Here is a 23,685-nt window from a genome sequence, read left to right as displayed (position 1 = left end):
ATAGCACGTTTCTTTCGTATTTTCAAAGTTAAACCTGCTTTATTTTCAAAATAGAGTACGTTGGCACTGCGCATGAGCGATGAGCAACAGCCGCAACGCAGAGATCTTCACTTTTAACTCCAAGTGGCAATTCTTAAGATTTTAGTCATGTTAATTTTAAATGGATATTGTATTACAAACCGTGGATATGTCCCTGTAGTTTAGCAGTATTCTGAAAGTCAACACTAACATGCTATGTTTCAGAATGATGTGCATAGTTCCGTTTTTTGTGGATACAAACTCGCACAGCTTTCTTCCGGAAATGTCACCACAGACAACCTGTTCATAATACTGCATGTTTATTTTCAGCAGACGTTGTGTTGTTTGAATAAAATGTAAACAAAAAAACTGATACAATCTTACAGCTAAATTAATAATAAATTGTTAAATGCGCAGCTATGAGCAGCGAAGAATATCTGGCCTGATCTACTTCGGGGTATTTATTAAGCAAAGACGGAAGTAAACGTCGGATGACTATTTCGTTTCGCTGTTTCTTGTCTCTCTTGAGTCGGAGCGGTTGGTTTTTCAGGAGGGAAACTTTACAAGGTTTAACTGGATTTGAGCACGATTTATTCATTTCGCCTAATTACCAGAGCCAGTGCAGCCATACTGAAAGGTAAGAGCACACCTTAAGTACGGAACATGATAATTTAGTCGTGTATTATGATATTTTACCCGCTTCAGTTTGCGCCATTTTCGCTAGTTTTGTAATGCACAAATGTGCGCCTTTTTAGCTCTGGCGTTCTTTGTCCCTATTTTTTAATGGACTGATATGGTCTAACCCGGGAGAATATTTCACATCACTTATTGCTAATCCGGATTATATATGTATACACGTTAGGAGGAATACTGTTATCACTTATTATGTCATCCAAAATTGTGTTCAAATCAAGTGCAATTGCGCATTTAGTGTTCTGCATCAGGCCGCGTCAAGACGCTAACAGCGCCAGCGCCTGTTGGGATGTAACGTGAATCTGGCGCACATGAGTTAGCTTGTCAAGCTAACCGGCTAGCTTGCTAATCAAATAGCTCATATGGTTGTTGACACTTGTGTTGACAGCATGTTTACTGTAATGCTCAGCGGACATCTAGGAAAGGTAACGCCTGTGGTTTAGTTCCCCGGATCCCTGAAGTTTACTACCGGACTGAACCGAAAGAGCAGCAGGATCGTTTATTGTAGACATGTAACGTTAACGTAATCACCAATGGCTAACCTGGCTAGCCACCTTAGCGTGTAGCAGACATGTCTCTTAAAACGGTGCTTTAAAATGCATTACTTCAAGGCTGAAGAGGAAAACTGTTTAACGTTACTTCTCGACTTTGCCATTAAATAGAGTATAACTCGTATAAAGTTAGATGACGCTGCGGGGACAATTTGTCGTTCTGTTGCTTAGGTTATCATAATGTCCAAAGCATCGTTGCTATAGAGATCATAAGTAATTCCAATCGAAGCTCCTAATTAGCTTTGGAGCGGACTGGCAACAATCGTCGTGTATAGCAACCTTTTGTGAAACTATAAAGTTAGCTAAGTGTGTGTGACTGTCCTCACCTATACGATATTTCAAACTGAGCCATATTCAGGGTTTAAGTTGAGTGCCATCATTTAATTTAGGTGATTTTTAACTGTTTAGAACAACCGTACTTCGAATAGAAGAGCTAATTAATGGGATGAATGATGATGTGTGTAGAAAGTCCTGGTAGCAGGGTTTCAGTTTATAATACTGTAATGTTTCTTGTACTATTGATCATTTAACAGAAAGTGGGGAACTTGCATCCCACTGTTGGCAATTGTATACAAACTAACATTACCAAAGTTACTGTAGAAAGCGCCAAACCCTTATGTTAGAAAAGCTTTCCACAACCCAAATGTTTTTTGCTTTTATTAAATTGTTTTTTGTGTGTAAATAAGCACCAAATCCTGACATCCTCCTTTTGGTTTTATGCGTTATAAAGACTTAATTAACAAATCATGTTGATTGTTGACGTACAATAAGTTTTCAAGTCAATGACCTCCACAGCGTTTAGATTTGTAAATCCCCAGTGTCAAGTCAGACCTGATAAGGAATGGTTTCATACAATTTTCTTGACATTCTCTTTCATTACAGGAGTCCACGAATCATGTCAGGCATTGCATTGAGCCGGCTTGCACAAGAACGCAAGGCATGGCGGAAGGACCATCCTTTTGTAAGTAATCATTAGTGCCTTATGAGACGCACCTGTTCTTGCTTCACTGTGGGGGTCTATCTGAGTCGTTGTTCGATTCGGTCAAGTCCTCTCGTAAACACTGATCTTAACCGTTTGTACTGTCCTGTTACATTTTCAGGGATTTGTTGCTGTACCAACAAAAAATCCAGATGGAACCATGAATCTCATGAATTGGGAATGTGCTATTCCTGGCAAGAAAGGGGTAATTATAGTCTGTTTGCATTCATGACATTGTTTTTTGTGTTTGAACGATTTGTTTCCCGAATTTCCGAAAAAACTTTGATAAACCCTTATTCCATTTATGGGAAACCTAAATATGGTAGCTGGAGTATTCCCAAGACATCAAAATGCTGACCTAATAAAGTATTTAGCGTTGCATACCCATGCGCAAATAGACTGCATTAACTGGGATACTAGTATTTATCATGCTTCCAGGACTATAAATAACCCAATTTCTGAATATGATCAAAGACAGAATATGGCTAAATGCACTCAATGAGATTTCTGTAGCACAAATGTGGTATGTCTTGCATTTTCTATAGAGTGCTGCAGGTAAGACGTATTTTTGTAGGCCAACCCTACAAGTTGGCGTTGCACTGTTTCCCTCGATAAAAAGCCAATGTGATTTTTCTTTCCTTTGGATTATTGCAGAAAATAAATGACCATGTTTATGGTATTAAAATGGGCTTTTAATATTAATCTGGCAATAATAACATGGTTTTAAGAGTCAGTTTTGGTGAAACTTGTGTTACTATGAATCTAATTTTATGTGTGTCTCCTCAGACTCCGTGGGAAGGAGGCTTGTTCAAACTGCGCATGTTGTTCAAGGATGACTATCCTTCTTCACCTCCAAAATGTGAGTTATTGTGTCTGACCTGTGCTCAACGTAAACTCAACTGTTGATGTGATATATACACACTTTGTTGTTGTGTTGTAGCAGATCCTTGTAGAAACCTACATTATGGAGTCAGTAGATCTAAGTACTAGCCCATCTTGCGCAGACAAATTCTTTATCTAGATCAGTGGTCCTTAAGTTGGGTTCGATCGAACCCCAGGGGTTCGGCGAGTCACTCTCAGGGGTTCGGCAGGGGTCAAGACACACACAGTATAGCCCGGTTCACACTAGCAATGTCGGGCTGTTTTTGTCGGTCGTCAAAAAATGCTGCGTTCACACAAAAAGTTGCGATGTCAATGCACAGACGTGAATGGAATGAATAGAGCGAAGCGAATTATTCGTCCGATGCAATCAGCGTTGAGAAGCTCCGCCCTTCATCACTGACGTCGTGCCGTTGTTGAATCTAACTGGCTGCTGCTGCTCTAGTAGCGCTGGTAGTGGAAGTTATCGAGACGTAGTCGGTGAAAGTCACCGAGCTGTGTGAGCCTAGGGGTGATGTTATGAACCCAAACACGAGGGTGTTAGATGTTCTGACGTTTGTGGGATTTCCACAAAAAGTATAAAGCTGAAATAGTGGTTATCTCTTCCATGGTGGATGGCGGAAATGATAACCGTTTCCACGGAGTAAAGCCACGGAGATAAGCCACGCCTATGGAAGCCCATTTCCTCCACCTTTGAAAAAAGAAATTAGGATCCTGTAAGTCATAATAATGAGATACTATCTCATAATTTCGACTTACTATCTCATAATAATGAGATACTATCTCATTATTTCGACTTAGTGTCCGACTGAGGGCGGGGCGTAACAGAGCAGTTAAGGGAAGCTATGTGTCACAACGAACTAGGGACCTGAACCCAAATGCACGACTCGAGTTTATTAAACTGGAAAAAACAAACAGAAAACCAATAAGAACAAAGTAGCAAAATATCAAAACCTGGCAAATGGCATGGGTATATGCTGGTTCTCTGGTACAAGGGACAAGACAAACTGGCACAGGACAAAGGAAGACGCAGACCATATATACACAGGGTGGTAATTTATTGTCTCTGGGAAGGAAAGAGCATTTCTTTTTCTGAGATGGTGCTCCAGGGTCTCTATTGTTTCCTCAGGAACATTTCTCTGTCTCAAGAAGTCTCTTAGATTATCCATCCTTTGATCATGTACTACAAGGAAAGTTATTGGAGGATATCATATATCCATCCATCCATCCATCCATTTTCAATACCGCTTATCCTCATTAGGGTCGCGGGGGCGCTGGAGCCTATCCCAGCTGACATGGGGCGAAGGCAGGGGACACCCTGGACAGGCCGCCAGTCCATCGAGGGATATATATATATATATATATATATATATATATATATATATATATATATATATATATATATATATATATATATATATATATACAGCTAGGGTCTTGGACTACAGATGAGCTATTTTGCAAGTCCAACTTTGCATTTGTACAGGTTTTTTTCTTCACATATGTGATACCACTACTGTGTTCTCCAATATTGATAGGAATTTGAAAAGCATTGAATGATACAGGTTGTTTAATGTAAATGTAGCTTATATAAAAGGCGAGTCACAAAATAGTTTTAATATCTTAATCTTGGTGCATGAGTTGAAATTATGAGATAGTATCTAATTATTATGACTTACAGGATCCTAATTTTTTTCTCACAGTTGCGGGAATGGGCTTCCATACTCACCTCCTAAGGCGCGAATGCCGCAAATAATATTTGATATCTGTGCTGCAGTAGTCGACCTGTAGCTGTTGTGATTGTACGTCATTTGTGATTTGCTTTGAATCTTTCAATCATACTAACTGTCGAGCAAAAAAGGAAAGTGGTTGGATGAATACGTAAAATATGTATTCACGTGTATAAAGGAACGTGATGGGAGCCAGCGTCCTCAATGCATGATTTGCAATGCTAAGTTGAGCAATTCTAGTCTAGCACCGGCAAGACTAAAGGAACACTTCCTAAAGCTGAAAGAGATGGGAAATACAAGAACACAACACTCGCTGAATTCAAGGTGAAGAGAGCCAGATTCGATGAAAAGGCTACTCTGCCTGTTCTCGGCTTTGTACCCGTCGACAAACCGATCCTCGCAGCATCATACGAAGTTGCGTACCTGATCGCAAAGCAGGGGGCGAACCACACACCATTGGTGAAACACTCGTAAAACCAGCTGCGTTGAAGATGGCGAATATCATGCTGGGAAAAGCTGCTGAAGATGAGTTATCCCAAATTCCTCTTTCAAATGACACTATCAGCAGCAGAATAGACGACATGAGCGATGACATCTATGCTCAAGTAGTTGCAGATCTGATCTCAAGCACAGCTAAATTCAGCCTCCAACTAGACTAAACCACCGATGTTTCCAAACCAGCTTGTTGTATTTGTGCGCTATATGAAAGACAACGAGATAAAGGAAGACTTTTTATTTAGTAAGCCTCTTACAACAACAACCAAGGCAGTCGATGTGAAGAAACTCGTGGATGACTTCTTAAGAGACAACAATCTTTCGTGGATTATGGTTTCTGCAGTTTGTTCGGACGGAGCTCCAGCCATGCTGGGACGACACTCTGGTTTTGGAGCGCTGGTGAAATCTGATGCACCACACATCATTGTTACGCACTGTGTTTCGCACAGGCATGCGTTGGCAACAAAAACCTTGCCTCCAAAACTGTCAGGAGTATTAAAAATTGTAGTTGAATGTGTGAACTACGTGCGAAATAATGCTATGAAGCACCACGTCTTCACAGAGCTGTGTAAGGAAATGGGCTCTGAATCCGAGGTACTTCTGTACCATTCTAACGTTCGGTGGCTATCCCAGGGGAAACGTGCTGAATCGCGTTTTTGCCATGTGTGTGGAATTAGCCCTGTTTTTGCGAGAGTACAAACATTGTCACGCAGATCGCTTCGAAAATTCTGAGTTCATTCTCATTTTGGCGTACATGGCCGATATTTTCGATGCTCTCAATCATCTCAATCGACAGATGCAGGGCGGTGGAGTCAACACCATCGAAAAGGGAAGAAAACCTGAAGGCGTATTCTCACAAGTGTTTACTTTTATTATAACACCAACATTATTCAAATAGCCTTTGTGGTAGAGGAGATGCACCCTTTTTAGTTTGGGTATGTTTTTGAGCAGAATCCTAAAAAATAGTCTGGGGTGTAAAAGGTTTAAAAAAAGCTACTGTTATGAAAAATCGTACCATACACTCTTATTGCCAAGAAAGCCCTGAGATACGCACACCGTTTGTTAAAACGTATCTTTGAGAGCAATCCTTTTCGAGGATGGTAGACATGAAAACTAAGAAAAGGAACAGACTTTGTTGTGAAAATGACATGAAAGTGGCACTTGCCAAGGTGAAGCCGAGCATTTCTCACATTGATTTGCAGTAAATATTCATTGAGTTATGTTTTTGTGTGAAATTCATGTTTTGTTCTTTGAACACTGATTTTGTGTAGAACTGATGCATGGTTGATTTTGTGCACTAATAAAATATATACCTATGTTTTGAAGAAATCATATTTTATTTTTCCAATTACGAAGGGTTCGGCTACTGCATTGATGAAGCTTGCAGGGTTCAGTACCTCCAATAAGTTTAAGAACCACTGATCTAGATTGTAAAGTCGGGTGCACACCACAGTACATGTCTACCTTCAAAGGTATTTACACGACCAGGCATACTTTCGATCCTGACACTGGCTAGTTTGAGAGAAAACTGTAAATTGTAATGCGTTAATGGACGTGTTTGTCGAGTGGGTTTGGGGGGGTTCCTGAACTCGACTAAGCCATTTAATTTTCATCAATTCTGAAAACTCTAATGGGCGAATAAGACATCCCGTTGACACGTGACCCAACTGAGTTATATATCCCTTCCAACATAGTTGATGTATCCTTGTAATAACGAAGAATGTAATTTAGAGCTATGGGCTTACTTTACTACAGTCTGCTAACGGGTGACTATAGCAATCTTAAGGTTACTCTGTAGTTAAGATAGTAACCCATGTTTACGGTCTTTTTTACAAAAGCTGAGCATCTGCTTTACATCTTGGTTGTGATCAGTTCAAAGCAGCACTAGATAACACCGGTTTTTCCCACACCATCATTTGTGTTTGAAGACTTGTTAATGACTTTTAAGGGCGTTGATGCAGATCTAAAAGTATTGTCATGCTAATTGTTTCCATTCATTGAAGTATACAATTTATGCTCCAACTAGTTGGTGGTTTCACATCTACGTCCCTCTACCGTTCCTTTCATGGAATTGCAAAGTGTTTGCCTGTAAGGACTTGAGTGTTGGTTAATTGGACTCTAAATTGTCCGCCGGTGTGATTGTGAGCATGAATAGTTGTCTGTCTATGTGCCCTGCGATAGACTGGCGACCTGTCCAGGGTGTAGCCTGCCTTTGCCCAATGTCAGCTGGTATCGGCTCCAGCGCCCCACAACCCTGAAATAGGAGAAGTGGTTTGGATAATGGAATAGACTTTCGTGTTGATAAAGTTATGCTAAATGGGTTCAACATTCGACTGCTCGCTTTGCCTAGACTACACTACTGGTTTATTGTTTAACCAAATCGTTAAATCACTCCGATTGGTTGTGCACAACGCTCGGGAACTGTGTTTATAATGTCCAGCAATATGAGGCCATTGCTTGTGTGAGTAACATAAGTTGCTGCCAATTCAGTGTCAGCATATACTATAAAAAAAAAAAGCCCAGTGACATTTGTGGAACTTGTTCATTTTGTTCAACATAAGTGCATTTAACGTTTTTCTTGTGTTTCAGGTAAATTTGAGCCTCCACTCTTTCACCCAAATGTGTATCCATCAGGCACAGTATGCCTATCTATTCTAGAGGAGGACAAGGACTGGAGACCAGCCATCACAATAAAGCAGGTTTGGATTAACAAGCGTACCTCATTATAGGGTTTTCTGAAAAGTCTTTTAAACATACCTGCAAACTTGTCGCATTTCGGCGAAATTCGCCGTTTTGAAATCGGCGTTTCTGAGATCGGAGTGAGACGAGAGGAAACGGTGATGTGATCTTCGCAATAAAACATCTTTGATGTGTCTTGCCCAATCAGCGTTAAGATGTCTACAGTCTATTGTATCGAAGTTATAATTTTGGTATCGTGACAACCCTAGCAGGAGGTAGAGGCAGAAAAGACTCAAGGAAAAGCCTCATGGCTAAGCAGCGCAAACGAGTCCTTGAAGGACTTGTTCAGGCCAAAAAAAGGAAGTTGGTTCATGAATGACTTCAACCACATTGTATATAATGAACATGTATATGTGTTGTTGTTATTATTATTATTATTATTATTATTATTATTAGTGCCTGATGTAGTCGGAGCGGAGGACCTATTGTTCTTAAAATGTTTATTATTATTATTATTACCGTACGTGTTTTCAGCGCAATCTATGTTCTTAATCAGATCAGTTTAGAATTTGTCAGAACAATCAAAAGACCGTAGTTATAAAAGCTTGAAGACGTGGATGTGGTGTGGCGACCCCTGCGGTGTCACCTTTTTCACCCCTTTTTGCAGGTTTGTTTAAATAGCTATTCATCTCTTTCTTTGGTTTTGTACTGTATTTCTAAATTATTTAATTAAATCTAAGAATCAATCGGTATTATAACAAAATAAGCCATTATTATATAATGATGTGGGTATTTTAAATTATTACTCAATTATTTCAAATCAAACCTTTTAATTTGGACAGCTAATAAGTCAATTTGTATTGCCATGCTGGAAGATAAGTCATACAGACTTCATGCAACTGATCTACAACTTTAGGGACGGACTACAGTTGACAAACGAATATTATAGAAAAATATATTATTGTGAAAAACAATGCTAAGCAAAGAAATTGTTTGTTTTTATAAAATACTTTTTTTATTGATTTAATTTTTCCTTCAGATCTTATTAGGTATCCAGGAACTCCTAAATGAACCAAATATCCAGGATCCAGCCCAAGCAGAGGCTTACACAATCTACTGGTGAGTGACATTGGATTTAGACACTTAGCATATAGCTGTGGACTTGTTCTCATAACTTGTATGTTAGTATTATTAACTCTGTGCCTTTTAAAAAATATTGAGCTCATGACAAAAAGTGGTTGTTATTCGTGCTAGTCAGATGAAAAGGATGTTTTGTAATGTTTCTGAACCAAATGCAGGACTTCGAAACCTTGAGGTAGAAATTGTACTTTTGGGTTCAGGGGGGGGGGGGGGCACTCTCCCACAGCCTCTTAGTTCACACCCCAACACTCAGCACTCATAAATGCACTCTGCTGCCAAAAAGCATCTTGGCTGATGAAACGTGAAAAGCCATAACATCTGTTAAAGTCGATTCAACATGGCGGGTAAGAGACGGATCCTCTCCTGTGCTGGCTGTCCCCTCACTAGGAGCAATTCCCCTCTGCGACCCGGTGGCTCACGGTTCAGACCGTAAGAAAAACAGTATAGTGTGCCCCGAGGTCTTGGACTTAAAGGTCCAGTGTGTAGGATTTGAGGAAGATCTATTTGCAGAAATTAAATAATATTCATAAGTATGTTTTCATTAGTGTATAATGACACTAAGCATGATTGGGTTTTCGTTCACTTAGAATTAACCTGTCATTGCTACATAGCAAGCAAATCTTCTTCCACGGAGTCCGGCATGTTTTTATATTGCATATCCCAGCTTAGTTAGCTTCACTTAAATAAATAAAAACTCTTGGAACTGCTGAATCTGGAAGATAATATTGTTTTTAATTCATCCATACCAGAATAAAATGGTCTTTCAGGAGGCTCTGTTTAAAAACGTGTTCATCTTTACAACCTGACAAACGGATCTGACGGAAGAGAAGCTGATTCCTCCATTTTCTACTTTTGGTTTTATTAGTCAAAATAAGATTTTCTAAATGTTTTGGAAATGCCTCGTTTCTGAGCACCATGATAACGGCTATTATTTTTTACCCCTTTCCAGTCAAAACAGAGTAGAATATGAAAAAAGAGTTCGAGCACAAGCCAAAAAATTCTCCCCCTCGTAAGGATGAAGACTTGCTCCGCTGTGGCCGAAGGAATGGGTTAACAAGAATCACCTCCCCGCTCAGTCTCTCAATGAATGTGCTCCTCTCACATCAGGACTTGCTTAAAGACTTCTATTTAAACTCAACACATTCTGTGCCATCCGACCTATCATTTTTTGTTCTTAATTGCCAGTTGGCGCATAATGCTGGGAGGGAATGGGTGCTTCAGCACCCTGATCATTTCTTTTTAAACATTAATTGTCTTATGTGGTGCAAGGGACACAGCTCGGTACCAGTTTCATCAACTCCATGCAAGCTGGCTGTCATCAATGTTCAAGGAAGAAAATGTTTTTTGTTTTGTTTTATATCGCTCTTTCACAGGGTTTATTCCTTTGTTTCCCCCCCCCCCTTATTTTCCATAAATTTAATGTTAAATTAGCTTATTTCATTGTCAGTATTTCAACTGCTGTATAATGAATGGCACTTTTATACTGTTGTATCTCACTAGTGTCTCTAGATGGCTCTGTCTAATTCTCTTTCCCAGGTTTTCTATTCAGCATGCTGTAATATATGATAGAATCTGCTGCCTTGGCTGTCTTTTGTTATTCAGAGTGTTTGCTATGAAATAAATAAAAATGGCCATGATGACTGAGGCAGGTAGGCTTACTTCTGTATCAGACTTTAAGGTTATATGGTGCTTTGTTCATGTATGTGTTGGCGTAAATAAAACTTTCTACAAAACTTTAGCATTTTATTTATTAAATTAGTAAAATATACGGCAAGCTCAACTTAACCACTAAGGTTTCAGAGCAAAAATGTCCAAATGAATTTATATTAAGTCTGACAACCATTAAGTTTACAGTTCATTTACTCATTTGACACAAGCAAACGTTATGCAATTACTACAATCTACATTATGCAGGATGCTGTGAAAACACTCGACACTTATAATGGCCAAGTAGCAAAATCTAAAATTAAGAATTTTCTAAGTATTACATTTAAATGTATGTAGTTGAATGTAAGGCCCACCATTGTTAGAAGTTCAATACTATCTTATTGTTCAGTTACTACACAAACTGATCAGCTTGTGCTTCAGTAATGGCCTTGATTGTGATGATGCCTGTCAGGTGGGCTTTTGTCCCATGATGCTCTGCTGCGAGTGGACGACACTGCTGGAAGGTGCTTATGGTGCAGTACTCATTGCAGTACCAGGGGGGGTCCTTCTCCAGCCAGCACCCGGAGTCTCCTTCAGCAAGGCTTCCTGGCTGGGAGCTGACTGTCAGACTCTGGTGAGGGCTTCCTGGAGGTGATGGCGGAGCCATGGTGCTCACCGCGTACGGGATGCCCAGGAGAGAAGTATCGCAGCCCGGGTGAGTTGTATTGCTGTATATGCTGCCCTCCATGGACTGGCTGTGAAACTGGAGCGGACTCACTTCTTCCTCGATGACTTCACACTTGGTAATGGTGTCAATTTGGAGCGTTTCCTCTGCCTTCAGCATGTCTGCCATGTTTTCTTGTGTAACCACCCATCTCTATAATCAGTCATGTTTAGGGCCATCGTTATAAGATAATTGTTATTTTATTTTCATTTTAAGCTAGACTTACCTTGAAATCACCCTGGCAGTCACTGTACAGGGTGTGGAAATAGGGCACTGGAGATGGGATGAAGGTACTCTTCCTCCACCTGTGTGTGTGTGTGTGTGTGTGTGTGTGTGTGTGTGTGTGTGTGTGTGAGAGAGCGAGCGAGAGAGAAAAGAAAATATTTTGTGTTCATTGGTTGAGGAAATTGTCATTTGTTATACTGTAAGCTGTTAGGAGACCTTACTTATTTACTGGAGCATAGCAGAAAAGTAAGATGATTGGCACCATCACACATAGGGGGATGAGCACCTTACTCAGTCCAGAAAACAATATGTTTGATGGGACATCTGTATGGACTTGCATGCAGTAGAAAAATGTGAAATAAATAATGAGTATACATATGCTGCATTCTCAACAAGTTGCCTTTTAGATGAAGATCCTCTTCATTGAGCATAGATCAGCTGACTATTTGGAGGAGACTCACCATTCACAGCTGACTCTGTGTCCCAGTAGACCTCAGAAGACCAGTCACTCCACTGTCCGTTGACATTAGGACTGGACCGCACTCTTGCAGCGTACTTGGTGTCTGGCAAAAATTTCTCATCATCCACAGAATAATTCAAACTGTCGGTGTTGATTGACACCTGAAATAAATAGATGTGGAAGTATGTAATGCATCGGAGAGAAAACGTCCAATTTGTGCCCAATCATCAATTGCTCCATTAGTTCATAGAAAGGTGCAGATCGATGGGTAGATTAATAATAATCTTACTAGACAGATGTTTATAGTCACAATCTACACTTTTTCAGTTGCTTTTTGTTTCACCAAGTTATTAGAGATATTAGTCATTTTAATCATGGGAAAAAATGGTGTACCGCTAATAGTTAAATGTTATTTAGCTGTACGAGATGTTTGTACAGGATGTTTAATGTTTGTGGAGCTCATGATCACTTTTCAAAAAAATTCACTTATTATTACCTGTAAAGTGGTGAGTGTGATAAACTGATCAAAGTCAGTGACGTTTAATTATCCTAGCAAACTCTGAATTGTACATGTCTGTATGTAAAGTTCAGTTTTATTTTGTCATGAGGCAAAATTGTGTTATTGGTGATCAGGCTAATCAGTTATTTGTGCTTAGGCAGCAATGGTTAATATAATTCCTAGGACAAATTTAATTAAATAATGTACTGTCATACTAGCAAATATCATCACTAAAGTCCTAATATCTAAAAAAGAGTGGGACCCCTGGGTTCAGCACTGGTAATTTGCCCGACCCTCAGTAGCCCCAAAAGCCCGTGCTTTATTGGGTGTCAGATGGTTTTTGGTCATTTGATAGTGTTTTTGTATTATATTATTTAAGTGCAATATATTACAATAACTTAATCTTGAGCCCCTTTTTGTAGTGGGATCCTGTGTGAAAATCTAGTTTTTAAGAGCTTTAATATTGTGATCAACTAGTGGCATATTCAGTTGGAAAATGATCACCCCTAAAGTTAATTCAGCCCCGCATACTGGGACACTTGAGTGGAGCAGAGCTGTCATTATGTTCATAGTTAATAAAAATAATCATGCATCAAAATGTGAAACAGTACTTATATTTACAGTGGAAAATAACTGTCAAATAAAGTCACAGTTTCTCATGAACCACTGAGCTGACAGCCACAGTGGCCCCTAATGAAACTGCTGTGGTATAGTTCATCATTTCAAAAAGTTATCTTTCTGCTCAGAGCTGATATCACAAGAAGAAACCCAGTGGAGTGGAACTTTAGTAAGATCTCTGAATTGTGTGATTTTATTGACAGCAGTTTAGATCAACCCCCCCTGGCATAGCGGGAAAATGCCAAAGTAATCCCTCTTAATCATCTTTTAAGGCCCATTAGAAGTCTGTGTCTGTATCATCACTCTACCCTCCGCTTGAATTCTTATATTTTAGAACGTGGCTGCTGTCAATCTTTTAACTTTTTATTCCTATTCTTATTCATGGCTCTGATTCATCCCTCCTTTAATTCACTTTCTAGCTTGCTCGACCACTGCTGAGCTTTCACCCTCGCTCGCTCGCTCGGCCATTTTTAAATGCTGCGTGAACAAACGTCAACCGACAAAGTGACTATGTTATACCTTAAGTGTTTTCATTAATCTGATACACCAATTTGATTATTAATTTGCAAATGCATTTTAACTGCCACAAATAGGCTTTCGAACTGTTCCCAAAAAAGCATGTTATTCTCTTATTGCCACCAACAAACAGCACCCCATTCTTGTTTGTTATTGAATCTCACATTAAGTTTGTCTCCCCTTATGTAGTAACGGAGCTGAAACCGGAGGTTGTCGACAAGACTGGTGTAATCACGATATTTCTCATAGGTACTTATCCAGGTGAAGTGGCGTTGACTTGAGTTGTGGCTGACTGTGAGAGAGCGCGGTGCGTTGGGTTTGACTAAAGGACACATTAAAGACAAGCACACACAAAAGGCAGGTTTTCAATAGGAAGACATCTGTATTTTTAGATATGAATGTGTTCTGTGTGTCTGGTTGTGAAAACGATCAAAACCAGTGTGTTCCTTACTGTTATCAACAGGCTTATATTTCTTATCCAGCTGCTTGCAGATTTCAGGCCCATCGTTTTGGCTGTGACAAAGACAGATTTCAAAACTATCTGTATCCACAAAAGTGTCCCAATAATAGTTGTCATCGTGTATCGGATCGGGTATTTTTACGGCGCAGAAGTACTCCTCATTAGTGTTGGTCAGCATACACACAAACTTCTCTCTGCACAAAACCGTAATGAAATACAATATCATCATCACATTTGAGCTCATCCATTATTTATAAATGCCATGAAAAAAAAAGCCTCACCTATTTATGAAAGTGAGCCAGTAGGAGCTGTTGCTGTCTGAGTTGCTTTCTGATGTTGTGATGTTCAGGGAGCAGTTGATGGTAAACAGGTAATCGGTCACGCAGTGAAGATGATCCTCACCTGAAAAAATGTACAGGCAATATTTTATTGGGAGTTTCCAGGAATCAAAGCAGAGATTTCACTGTGTCAGCTCATTTAAGTTAAGCATCCCTTTAGTTGGTGAATAATCCTCTTTTGTATTTGTAGGTTTTTCTTTTTTTTTTGCATACCATCCAGTTAAAGAACCATTACCGATAACTCAAGGCCATTTTAAACTGCACGTATTGTTTTATTGAAAAAACAAACAACTTTTTTTACATACACTATTTAAAACTGCAGTTTTAAAGGATTTTGTGGCCAGTATGGACAAGAAAAACAATTACTAAGACCAATAACGCTTTCAATGTCCATATGGAAATGTTGGTACTTTTTTAGGATAGATGTTAAAAAAAATTATAACTTATTCTTTCATTAGTTACTGTAAAATGAACAAAACTGCAGCATTGTTTATTGACCCACTGGCATCTAAAAGTGCATGCATACTGCCTTATTGTAAAATGGTAGAATCCTACATCACAACATTAAAAAAAGATATAGACTTTTCTCTTATATTAAGAAACATTAGCCCACTTTTCCCAACAATAGCTGAAGTCCTACAAAGTAGAACAAAGCATTTTAGGCATTTATTCTAACTTTTAGTGTGCATGTTTTATATAAAAGCATCTTATATTTACATATTATTATTATTATTGTTATTCGTTTTGGCTTTTTTCTCAAGCATAGTGCAAATGAACGAATACAATCCAAGCAAGCTGATCTTAATGATTCGCAAAACAAAAGCAAACTGACTGAGACATAACCTGTGATAAGATTTCCATGCAGACAGATAATGTTGATCGAAACAAGCAGAAAGACGAGCAGCAGCTTGAGCCTCGGGGGAGAGCGACAATCCATCCCACCAGACATCACTTCAGCCCTGAGAGGTCTTCATGTAGTCATCCTGCTTTGAAGCTCTTGTGACGAACGTTTATTAATGAAGACTGAGAGAGGGGAAGTGTCAGTGAGTCGGTGCCCGCTGATATTCATCACTCACATGTCTCTGCAGGGAGAGGATGTGCTTTTTTAAGAGGGCAGTTATAGAAGGAAAGTCTGAAAGGGGCACGGCTTCAGTAACCAAATGTGTTTATTCTCACACCACAAGCCTGTAATCTAGCACGCTGTGCACTCCATTTGGTTAACATTAGTATATATTTTTTTGCATTCTCAGACCTGTCTTAATTTCTTTCAAAAAAATGTTTTAAATACAAAATGCTTTGAGTCTGTAAATGTGTTTTCGTTTCTTCTTTCAGTGTCCTTTTAGATGTCTTCACTGATGGTAACTGATTGAAAAAGCCCACAGGTGGAAGACATTCATGTGATCTCAGCACTGTGGGGAGATTAATTTTGATCTATGAGCCAATAATATGCCAAAAACACAAACGCATGCAATGGTGAAACTCATCTTGTTACATAACACATGACTGCATTAAATCCTCTCTTAAGTGCTTCAAACAAAAAATGGTGAAACAAATGCTACCGTGCTGTAAAGAATCTGCAGAGTAGGAAATATATATATGCTAAAGATTGAATTACTTAAATCACACACATTTAATATGGACCTAATTCACATGAAATGGAGAACCTTGAAATATACCCATTTCTATGGACATTGGTTGTATACCTGAGTGTGATTTTGCAGAAAGAAATCGTACTCTACACAGAAATTAATCTTGAGACAATTAATTTTTCATTTGGTTCATATCATACATTAACTAACTTTCTTTATAACAGTTATATTTGACGGTCGTTGTCCAATACAAGCTTTTTGAAAATAAATAATAAATTTTTTTTCGCACAGATAAAAACCTTCACTACTGGGATGTCCATCTAATACGTTCCATGTGGCAAACTGACAAATCTGACCTTTTTGAGGCTCTAGATATCAAACAAAAGGGACTTTTGTGAATGAAGCCGTTCCACTGAGCTAGACATACGTTGAGGAATACAGTTTTATGTTTTTGGATCATTTTGATGCACTTAAAGGCCTCCATGCCAAGTCTCACTTCACGCTGGTGTGCTCTAGTGATGACTTTAATGATTTCATGTAACCTGATTTGTCAAAAACGTTATGGCAAAACATTGGGTGACCATATTGGTGTCTCTTTTTCAAATGGAGCTACCTGATATTGAAATATGAATTATTGTGCCACTTACAAGAGTGTTTTGCAATATGTAGCGACAGGAGATCAGTTGAATGTTGGTTAGGTTGTGGTGATTCTATAAAAGATACGAGCTGACTGTCTTCCTCTGAGGTTTACAGTTTTGTTGATTTAGAGTTTATGACGGTCTCTCGGTGTTCGGTCGAAAACAGTTTATGAAATAGTGTTGCAGTTGATCAACAGGACGTCTGCAAACTTTCAGGAAACATTGTTTAATTAAATGCAAACCTATAATTTGTGGGGCAAGATACTGCCAGTGTGTGAACTTCATCACTTAGCAAAGTTAAAAGAGGGCAATACTCATACATATATGTAGACATATACACACGTGTGTGTGTGTGTGTGTGTATATATATATATATATATATATATATATATATATATATTAGACATACCTTGTTTCAGAGAGCATCTAAACAAGAAAGCAGCATGTGACCTCACAGACGGTCATGTCAATGTGATAACAGAGGTTTCAGTTTAATTTGGGTTTTCGCTATTCTAAATATCTGCAAACTTTTGATTCTCTTCACCACAGAGCATAATGAGGCCTATTTGTATTTGTTGAAACCCAAATGACTTTCTGTCCTCCTCATGTGAAGCAGGTGAACTTGTGTTGAAAATGTGCTCGAGATCAGCAGTGAAGAAATCATGACGTGAATATTTTAGATTATGCAAGAGCAGAAACCCTGATATGGTTGGCTCTATCTGCAACTAGTTGTAGTTGCATCTGATATAAGTGTTTTTTTCCATTTTGATGAGAATGCTTCCTTCTTCGTGATAAAGACTCGAAAGATTACAGCAAACGGTTATAGATGTAACTTTGAAATAACACAATCGGAATGAAGAAAAAATCTTCAAAATCAGAATATAAAAATTCAACCCAGTAGATATTTTCTATTTCAAATAATATAATAATAAAATAAAAAATGGTGAATCTTGTATTATAATCATTTAATATTTCCCTGGTAGTATTTACACAGTTGTCCTCAATATTGTAATTCCAGGAGTCCTTTACCTGAAACTGAACTTACTTTTCCCACTTCAATATAAAATCTGCTGTAAAATAATACTGGACCGATAAAACAAGTTCCCTCTGAAGTCTAAGTCTATGGCATGTACTTTCCATATGTAGTGTATACAAAGTGTTACAATGCACCAGGATACAAAAAATGACAAATGACCCTGTGCAAAAGAATGGGAGTTTATATTTAGTTCACCAGCATTGTTCACTCACAAGCCAGTTTACCATCAAATGAGGACAGAGTGATGGCAAAAGCTTGCAGGGCACACATGGGGAAACTGTAATCCATGGAGAAGACATCCTCCGCTACACGTCCAAACTGCATCACAATGTAATCCTCTGAAAAAGACAGCAGCAGGGGGCAGAAAGAGAGGAGACAGAAGTTAGGAATAAAGACAAGGCAGCCATTTCCCTTGTGGTTGATGCTAAAGGAAGAGAGTCACATCTTACCGTTGTCAGGGTGGATGATCTGGAAGTTCTTGACGGAGGCCTGGGTGACACGACCGTGGAAGTTCAGCACATATGACTGAGTTTGCTCGTTCCAGCTCGGGGATTTGTTCATCAGTGTGACCAGTTTGTCTGTGTTGCTGTTCGCATGGCGGACCAATAGAGTCTCAGGTTCCTGTAATAAGATAACATTTCAGTTCCTCCGACATATTTCACACTTAATCAACATCATCAAAAGGATCTCTTTTTTTTCTTGCCAAATTTACATGTTTGGGACGAATGGACACTCTTTCGTCGTTCTCCAACATGCCAGGGATGATCACTGTCATTTTCCGAGGACCCTTAAATCCCAGCACATTTGTCTCCTGGAACATGGTAGACAATTGTATTACGGGATCTATCTCTTCATATGCGTTGTTCATGTTAGTGTTTAGACTTAAGTTTGAACTCACGTAACAAATTGCTGCCAGCTCTTGCCGCACGGATTCACACTCTTTGACGAAGGGCTTTTTGTCAGGGTTTTCACCTCCATCATAGACGGTGAACTTTGTTCCCAGAACATTGGACCTGAAACAAATGAGTCTGATCAGATACATAATCTGTAATCATCTATGATGACTGCCTCCACAAATCATGGAGGAATACCAAAAATGCTCCAAAAAAGGGAAACATTTTCAATTTACACTTGGGATGCAATTGAGATTTAAAAATCCTTCAGGAGACCTTTTTCGTGGTAGATATTATGACACAACATAGCAGGAAAACCCCCAGGTGTATAATATTATCAATGATGGCTCCATTTCAGGTGTTTTAGTGCAAAGGGCACTGGCATTACAAAATGAAATGTAATGGTGTTATGCACGCTGAGATGGAATAGACACATCGTTAGTGTTATTATTTACACTTGGGTTTTGTGCCATAAATAAGTACTTCAGGTCCAGTATTGAGAACCCCTTGTTTGATTTCATGACAGTGGATTCTGCAATGTTTTCTGAAGGGGTTTTGAAAGGGTTTCATGATCCCAAAGTCAGAGAATTCACTCGTAAGTAAATCATTAAAAAAATGACTTGTTTTTAAGTTATTTCTCAAAGTAGAAATAAAAGAATTGAACCTTAGTTTTCCGATGTAGCAGTGTGTCTCTCTGGACAGATTTGTCGGATCAGTGGAGATGAGATAGTTGGATGTTTTGCACTTCTTCCTTTTTCTGCCTGCCATTAGGAACACCTTGGTGAGGGCACAATGAAAAACACTTTCATAGAAATGTTACGGCTCAAGAAAACCGGATCAAGCCACGAGAGCTTAAATCCATGTGCACAACGATTGGGTTCAAATTGTGCACAAGTGCCAACCCTCTTGCCATCCTCCTTCTCCATGTGGAGGTAGTACGTTGGGTAAATGCCCTTCTCCACGCCTCTCCTGTCCCTGGTGACCCGACACTGGATCGTCACATCTCTGGGGGCCGGACGCAAAGCAAACGTCTCAAGATCCTCCAGTGACATTGGAGACGTTGACTGGAATGAGAGTGGGAATGATTTCACTGGCGGTTTTTATATATACACGCTGTGTGACAACTCTAAATATGGTGCACACTTGCCTAATTTGCTTTTGCCAATACACAAAACTGTTTTTTACTTGTAAATGTCTCACTCTTTCATTAGATTCACTGCCTGAAGATGAGCTCTCCCTGTAGTTGGAGTTGAGGGAAGCGAGACTCTGCGTAGTTTTCTCTGCTTTCTTTGTCTCTGCTTTCTTTGTCTTCTTTTCCGTTTTCACTTTTTCTTGGGGTTCATCATCTTTGCTCTCTTCACTTATTTGGCACCTGGCTGTTTGAGAACACACACAAATGTATTCCTGACAACAGCTTTACAGTATTGTTGACGATACAATGCACAGATTATGACTCACATGTGTTGAGTTGTTTTTTATTCTTAGGCGATTGAAGGACAGGCCTCTCGGCCCCCTCTTCATGGTCGCTTTCATCATGTGTATTCTTCTTTGGACTTGCCATCTCCACCACAGACTCTATCCCCTGGGTTGTAGGGAGTTGAAGCTCCTGGAATGAAACCTCCTGCAAGTGATTCTCTGCAAAAGAGGAGACAGATGCTATAAAGGCGATTACATTTAGTATTATGTATTCATGCTATTAAATAAAGATTATCGATTAAAACTGTAAATAATGTACATAGTTAGATCCATTAATAATAAATTGAACATTGATGTTACTTTTCCGCTCTTGTTTGGTTGTCTTGTTTGTCTTCTCGGGGTCTTCCAGTTCTTTCACTTTCTTCTTCGTTTTTTTCTCCTTTTTCTCCTTCTCGTCTATTTCATCATTCTGTTCCATCTCTGACGGAAAGCACAGCAGCGCGTTGCTGATGAATCATATATATTTATTTATCATTTCAGCAAAGTATTCCTTACTCACATGTGCATGCATGAATACACACAAACAAACACATACGCGTCTACATAAATAAACACAAAGACATCACATGAGAATAAAATATTCTTACGTCTGGCTTTTTCTTTTTTCACTTCTCTCTTCTTTGTCCTTTTCCCCTCTGCCTGAGCTTCATCCTCCACCTCCCACTTTCCCTCAGGCTCTTGGTCTATCTCCAAGTTCATTTTCTTGAGAGTGACATGATTCTCTGAAGGCATCTCATCAAATGTCTTGCTTGTTGCCATGTCACATTCACCTAATGTGATCTCATCCACTGGGTTATCGTGGGCATGTTCAACTTGATCTCCAGAAAAAAAATACAATAAATGTATTTAATATCATTTAATTTAACTGTACATTGGAATTAGATTTCCTATGTAAAAAAAAATTGCTACATAGAATAATCAATTATTCTAATACCAGTCAGGGAAGTGTTGCTGAGGGATTGGTTGATCAACAGAGGTGTTTCATCAGAGAGGACGTCTTTGTGCTTTCGACTCTTTTGGCGAGCATCCCGATTGGCTACTACCATTTGGGAATCAGCCCTCTTCTTTTGCTGCTTTTTCATCAACAGGGTTCGCTGTGAGAGAATTGAGTATTAGGCTTAGAATTAAAACTGTCAACTCAATGTTCATATGTGGGGCTACAACTACAGAGATAATAGTGACTTGTATCTTTGTATATATGGTGACATGTTGTTGGATAGGTGTTTAGCTGTACAAGAATGTAGGTTAGGGCATTTCATTACATTTGATTGGGACCATGTTTTGTTTAACACACGTTATAACAACTGTCAAACAATATGGGTATATTATGAGGATCATGTTTCACTGATGTAGAATTTTTTATGTTGTCATGCTGGCCATATTATCTATTCTCCAGTGTTTTTGTTGCTGCTGTTTACATTCCTACTGATGCAAATTTAAAAAAAGGCCCAGCACAACAGGCATGCCCTACTGTTTTGTTTTTCTTGTGTAGCATAAAAGGACAACAACTGTTTGTTTGTGTTGTACAATGACAACCTTGGGCCATGTTCTTTGGTCAGAAGTATAACATTATATCCTCATATAATGATAGGACTTATATTGGTTGGAGCATTTTTTTAAATTCTAGATAGCGAGTTGTCGCTGCAATTATACAGCTGAAGACGATTTTAGTTGGTTACTTTAACTATTATTTGTTATTATTAGTACTTATATCACTGGTTCTATCTGCTGGTCTTTCTGGTTTGTATTACTCTACTGAATGGAAGCAAGTAGCTCACATTCTGTAGTTATACAAACAGACTGTGTCTTAAAGTTAAGTAGTAGCACAGCAGGTGGTTCTGACACAGGTAGCCATGACCTCAAGACTCAAGAAAGCTTTATTTATTTGCAAAGCTCTGCCTCAGCTTTAACCACTAGTCAGCTAATGAGCCTTAACAATAAACACGTTCCAGTCTTTGCTCCACTGTCAGTGTTGATGTCACTGATAAATATATGTATCCTACATATTTTTGATAAAGGAACCCAGATAAAAATCTGCTTAAAAAAAATATGTAGGCTTATCTCTTTGTCAGTTAGTTGAATTCCATTGTTGTTTTACTAGTTTGAAATACACCAAAACATATTTGGGCAATTTAATGCGTAAATTACATCAAATACCTAAATAATCCTTGTTTATTTACCTGGTTGTCAAGCTTCTGTTGTCGTATATCGGGGTCCTCCATGTCTGTGTGAAAGACTCACAGCTAATTATAATCAGTAGATCATTAAGGATACTTAAAAACGAAGTTCAATCAATGTGCAATGCGAGAAATGGTTCAGTTTCCAAAATAAAAGAGCAATTAAATATGGACGCGCGCGTTTGACTGTGTGTCCCGGCTCCATCTGACAGTCTGTGCACCTCCAAGTAGCAGAAGGCAAAGTGGATTAAAAGGGGATAATGTTCTTAAACTGCACTGCCCCGCTCGGTCCGCGTGGACGAGCAGTCTGCGGGGCAAAGCAGGCTTTCCACGGATGCTTTGTTGTGGAGATGCTCGGGCCTGCGCTCCAGTTGAATTAAACGTGAGAGAAGAGAAACAGGAAGATGACCTGCTGCTGTCACCCCGTCTCCAACAATCCAGCCGTGTGCATCACTTACCAGGCGTAACTAGTGAAACGCGGAAGCCGCAACAGGAACCACAAACTGCCCTTCAAAGTCTCACCCACACGTGCCTCTGTGCTGTGTCGTCACCACACACCACCCGGAGGGGCCATGGAAGTCATCTCAGACGTCCCGGAAAACACAAACTAGATCACACGGTGACTATAGGGACACTGAGTCAGGTTATCTCGTTGCCATGGATACGGCTGCCATGCAGCAACGACGAAGAGCCGTGATTTAAAAGAAGAAAAAAATTAACTCAGTATATTAAACTAAATAAAACTTCTTTAATCAGAAGATAAACATGTGCATGTCTTTGTTATACATTAATCTGTGACAGACAGATTGAACACTGTTCACACCGTCTCAGGAGGCGACACTGATATACTCGTTTTCACTCACATACAACTCAATTAGTTCGTACGTTTGTGTCGTTGCATTATGTCTCATATTAGGGGTCGTCATATTGGTATAATTAGTATTTGCATATGTATTTTATGTGCTTACGTGTATTGAAAATTGTGTGACGCACATCATTTACTCAGCCGACAGTCCTACAGTAAATAAAATAAAGTAGTGGTAAAGTACGTATTTATAATATATTCTTAATATCTTGTTGGTATACTACGTGTTTATATATTATTAATATAGTGTTGCTATAGTACGTATTTAGAATGTATTATTAATATCTTGTTGATATAGTACGTGTTTATAATATATTATTAATATATTGTTGGTATACGTGTTTATAATATATTATTAAT

General features: G+C 39.0%; 2 protein-coding genes across 2 annotated transcripts; one reads left to right on the top strand and one right to left on the bottom strand.

Annotated features, from left to right (window-relative positions):
• The first annotated feature begins 361 nt into the window (after positions 1-361).
• Positions 362-10,897, top strand: ube2ib (ubiquitin-conjugating enzyme E2Ib). Its single transcript, XM_034558746.1, has 7 exons — positions 362-655; positions 2,145-2,223; positions 2,363-2,446; positions 3,028-3,100; positions 7,935-8,044; positions 9,064-9,143; positions 10,114-10,897. The coding sequence occupies exons 1-7, from the start codon at positions 510-512 to the stop codon at positions 10,175-10,177; spliced, it is 636 nt and encodes a 211-aa protein (XP_034414637.1). The 5' UTR covers positions 362-509; the 3' UTR covers positions 10,178-10,897.
• Positions 10,898-11,006: 109 nt separating this feature from the next.
• LOC117748716 (tubby protein homolog) lies at positions 11,007-23,531 on the bottom strand. The gene is made up of 19 exons (XM_034558742.1): positions 22,464-23,531; positions 21,218-21,377; positions 20,871-21,101; positions 20,584-20,703; positions 20,266-20,442; positions 20,008-20,183; positions 19,710-19,871; positions 19,472-19,584; positions 18,813-18,927; positions 18,627-18,725; positions 18,364-18,535; positions 18,127-18,252; positions 14,595-14,715; positions 14,305-14,366; positions 14,018-14,175; positions 12,222-12,381; positions 11,982-12,093; positions 11,762-11,840; positions 11,007-11,688 (listed from the first exon to the last, which is right to left on the bottom strand). Exons 1-19 carry the CDS (start codon positions 22,503-22,505, stop codon positions 11,224-11,226), a joined length of 2,850 nt encoding a protein of 949 aa, XP_034414633.1. The 5' UTR covers positions 22,506-23,531; the 3' UTR covers positions 11,007-11,223.
• Positions 23,532-23,685: the final 154 nt, after the last annotated feature.

The sequence above is a fragment of the Cyclopterus lumpus genome, chromosome 19 (assembly GCF_009769545.1).
Source record: "Cyclopterus lumpus isolate fCycLum1 chromosome 19, fCycLum1.pri, whole genome shotgun sequence".
NCBI classification, from domain to species: domain Eukaryota; kingdom Metazoa; phylum Chordata; class Actinopteri; order Perciformes; family Cyclopteridae; genus Cyclopterus; species Cyclopterus lumpus.
The sequence above is the reverse complement of the archived record's forward strand: the minus strand, read 5'-3'. Positions and strand labels throughout refer to the sequence as shown.

What these genes read in the sequence shown, in the direction of transcription:
- LOC117748716 (XM_034558742.1), bottom strand. Translation starts at nt 22,505, where the DNA reads ATGGAGGACCCCGATATACGACAACAGAAGCTTGACAACCAG. An exon ending in AACCAAACAAGAGCGGAAAA is followed by an intron (nt 20,443 to 20,583) that starts GTAACATCAATG and finishes CCTCTTTTGCAG; the next exon opens with AGAATCACTTGCAGGAGGTT. An exon ending in TAAGGGGAGACAAACTTAAT is followed by an intron (nt 12,382 to 14,017) that starts GTGAGATTCAAT and finishes TATTTATTTCAG; the next exon opens with GTGTCAATCAACACCGACAG.
- ube2ib (XM_034558746.1), top strand. Translation starts at nt 510, where the DNA reads ATGACTATTTCGTTTCGCTGTTTCTTGTCTCTCTTGAGTCGGAGCGGT. An exon ending in CAGTGCAGCCATACTGAAAG is followed by an intron (nt 656 to 2,144) that starts GTAAGAGCACAC and finishes CTTTCATTACAG; the next exon opens with GAGTCCACGAATCATGTCAG. An exon ending in TCCTTCTTCACCTCCAAAAT is followed by an intron (nt 3,101 to 7,934) that starts GTGAGTTATTGT and finishes CTTGTGTTTCAG; the next exon opens with GTAAATTTGAGCCTCCACTC.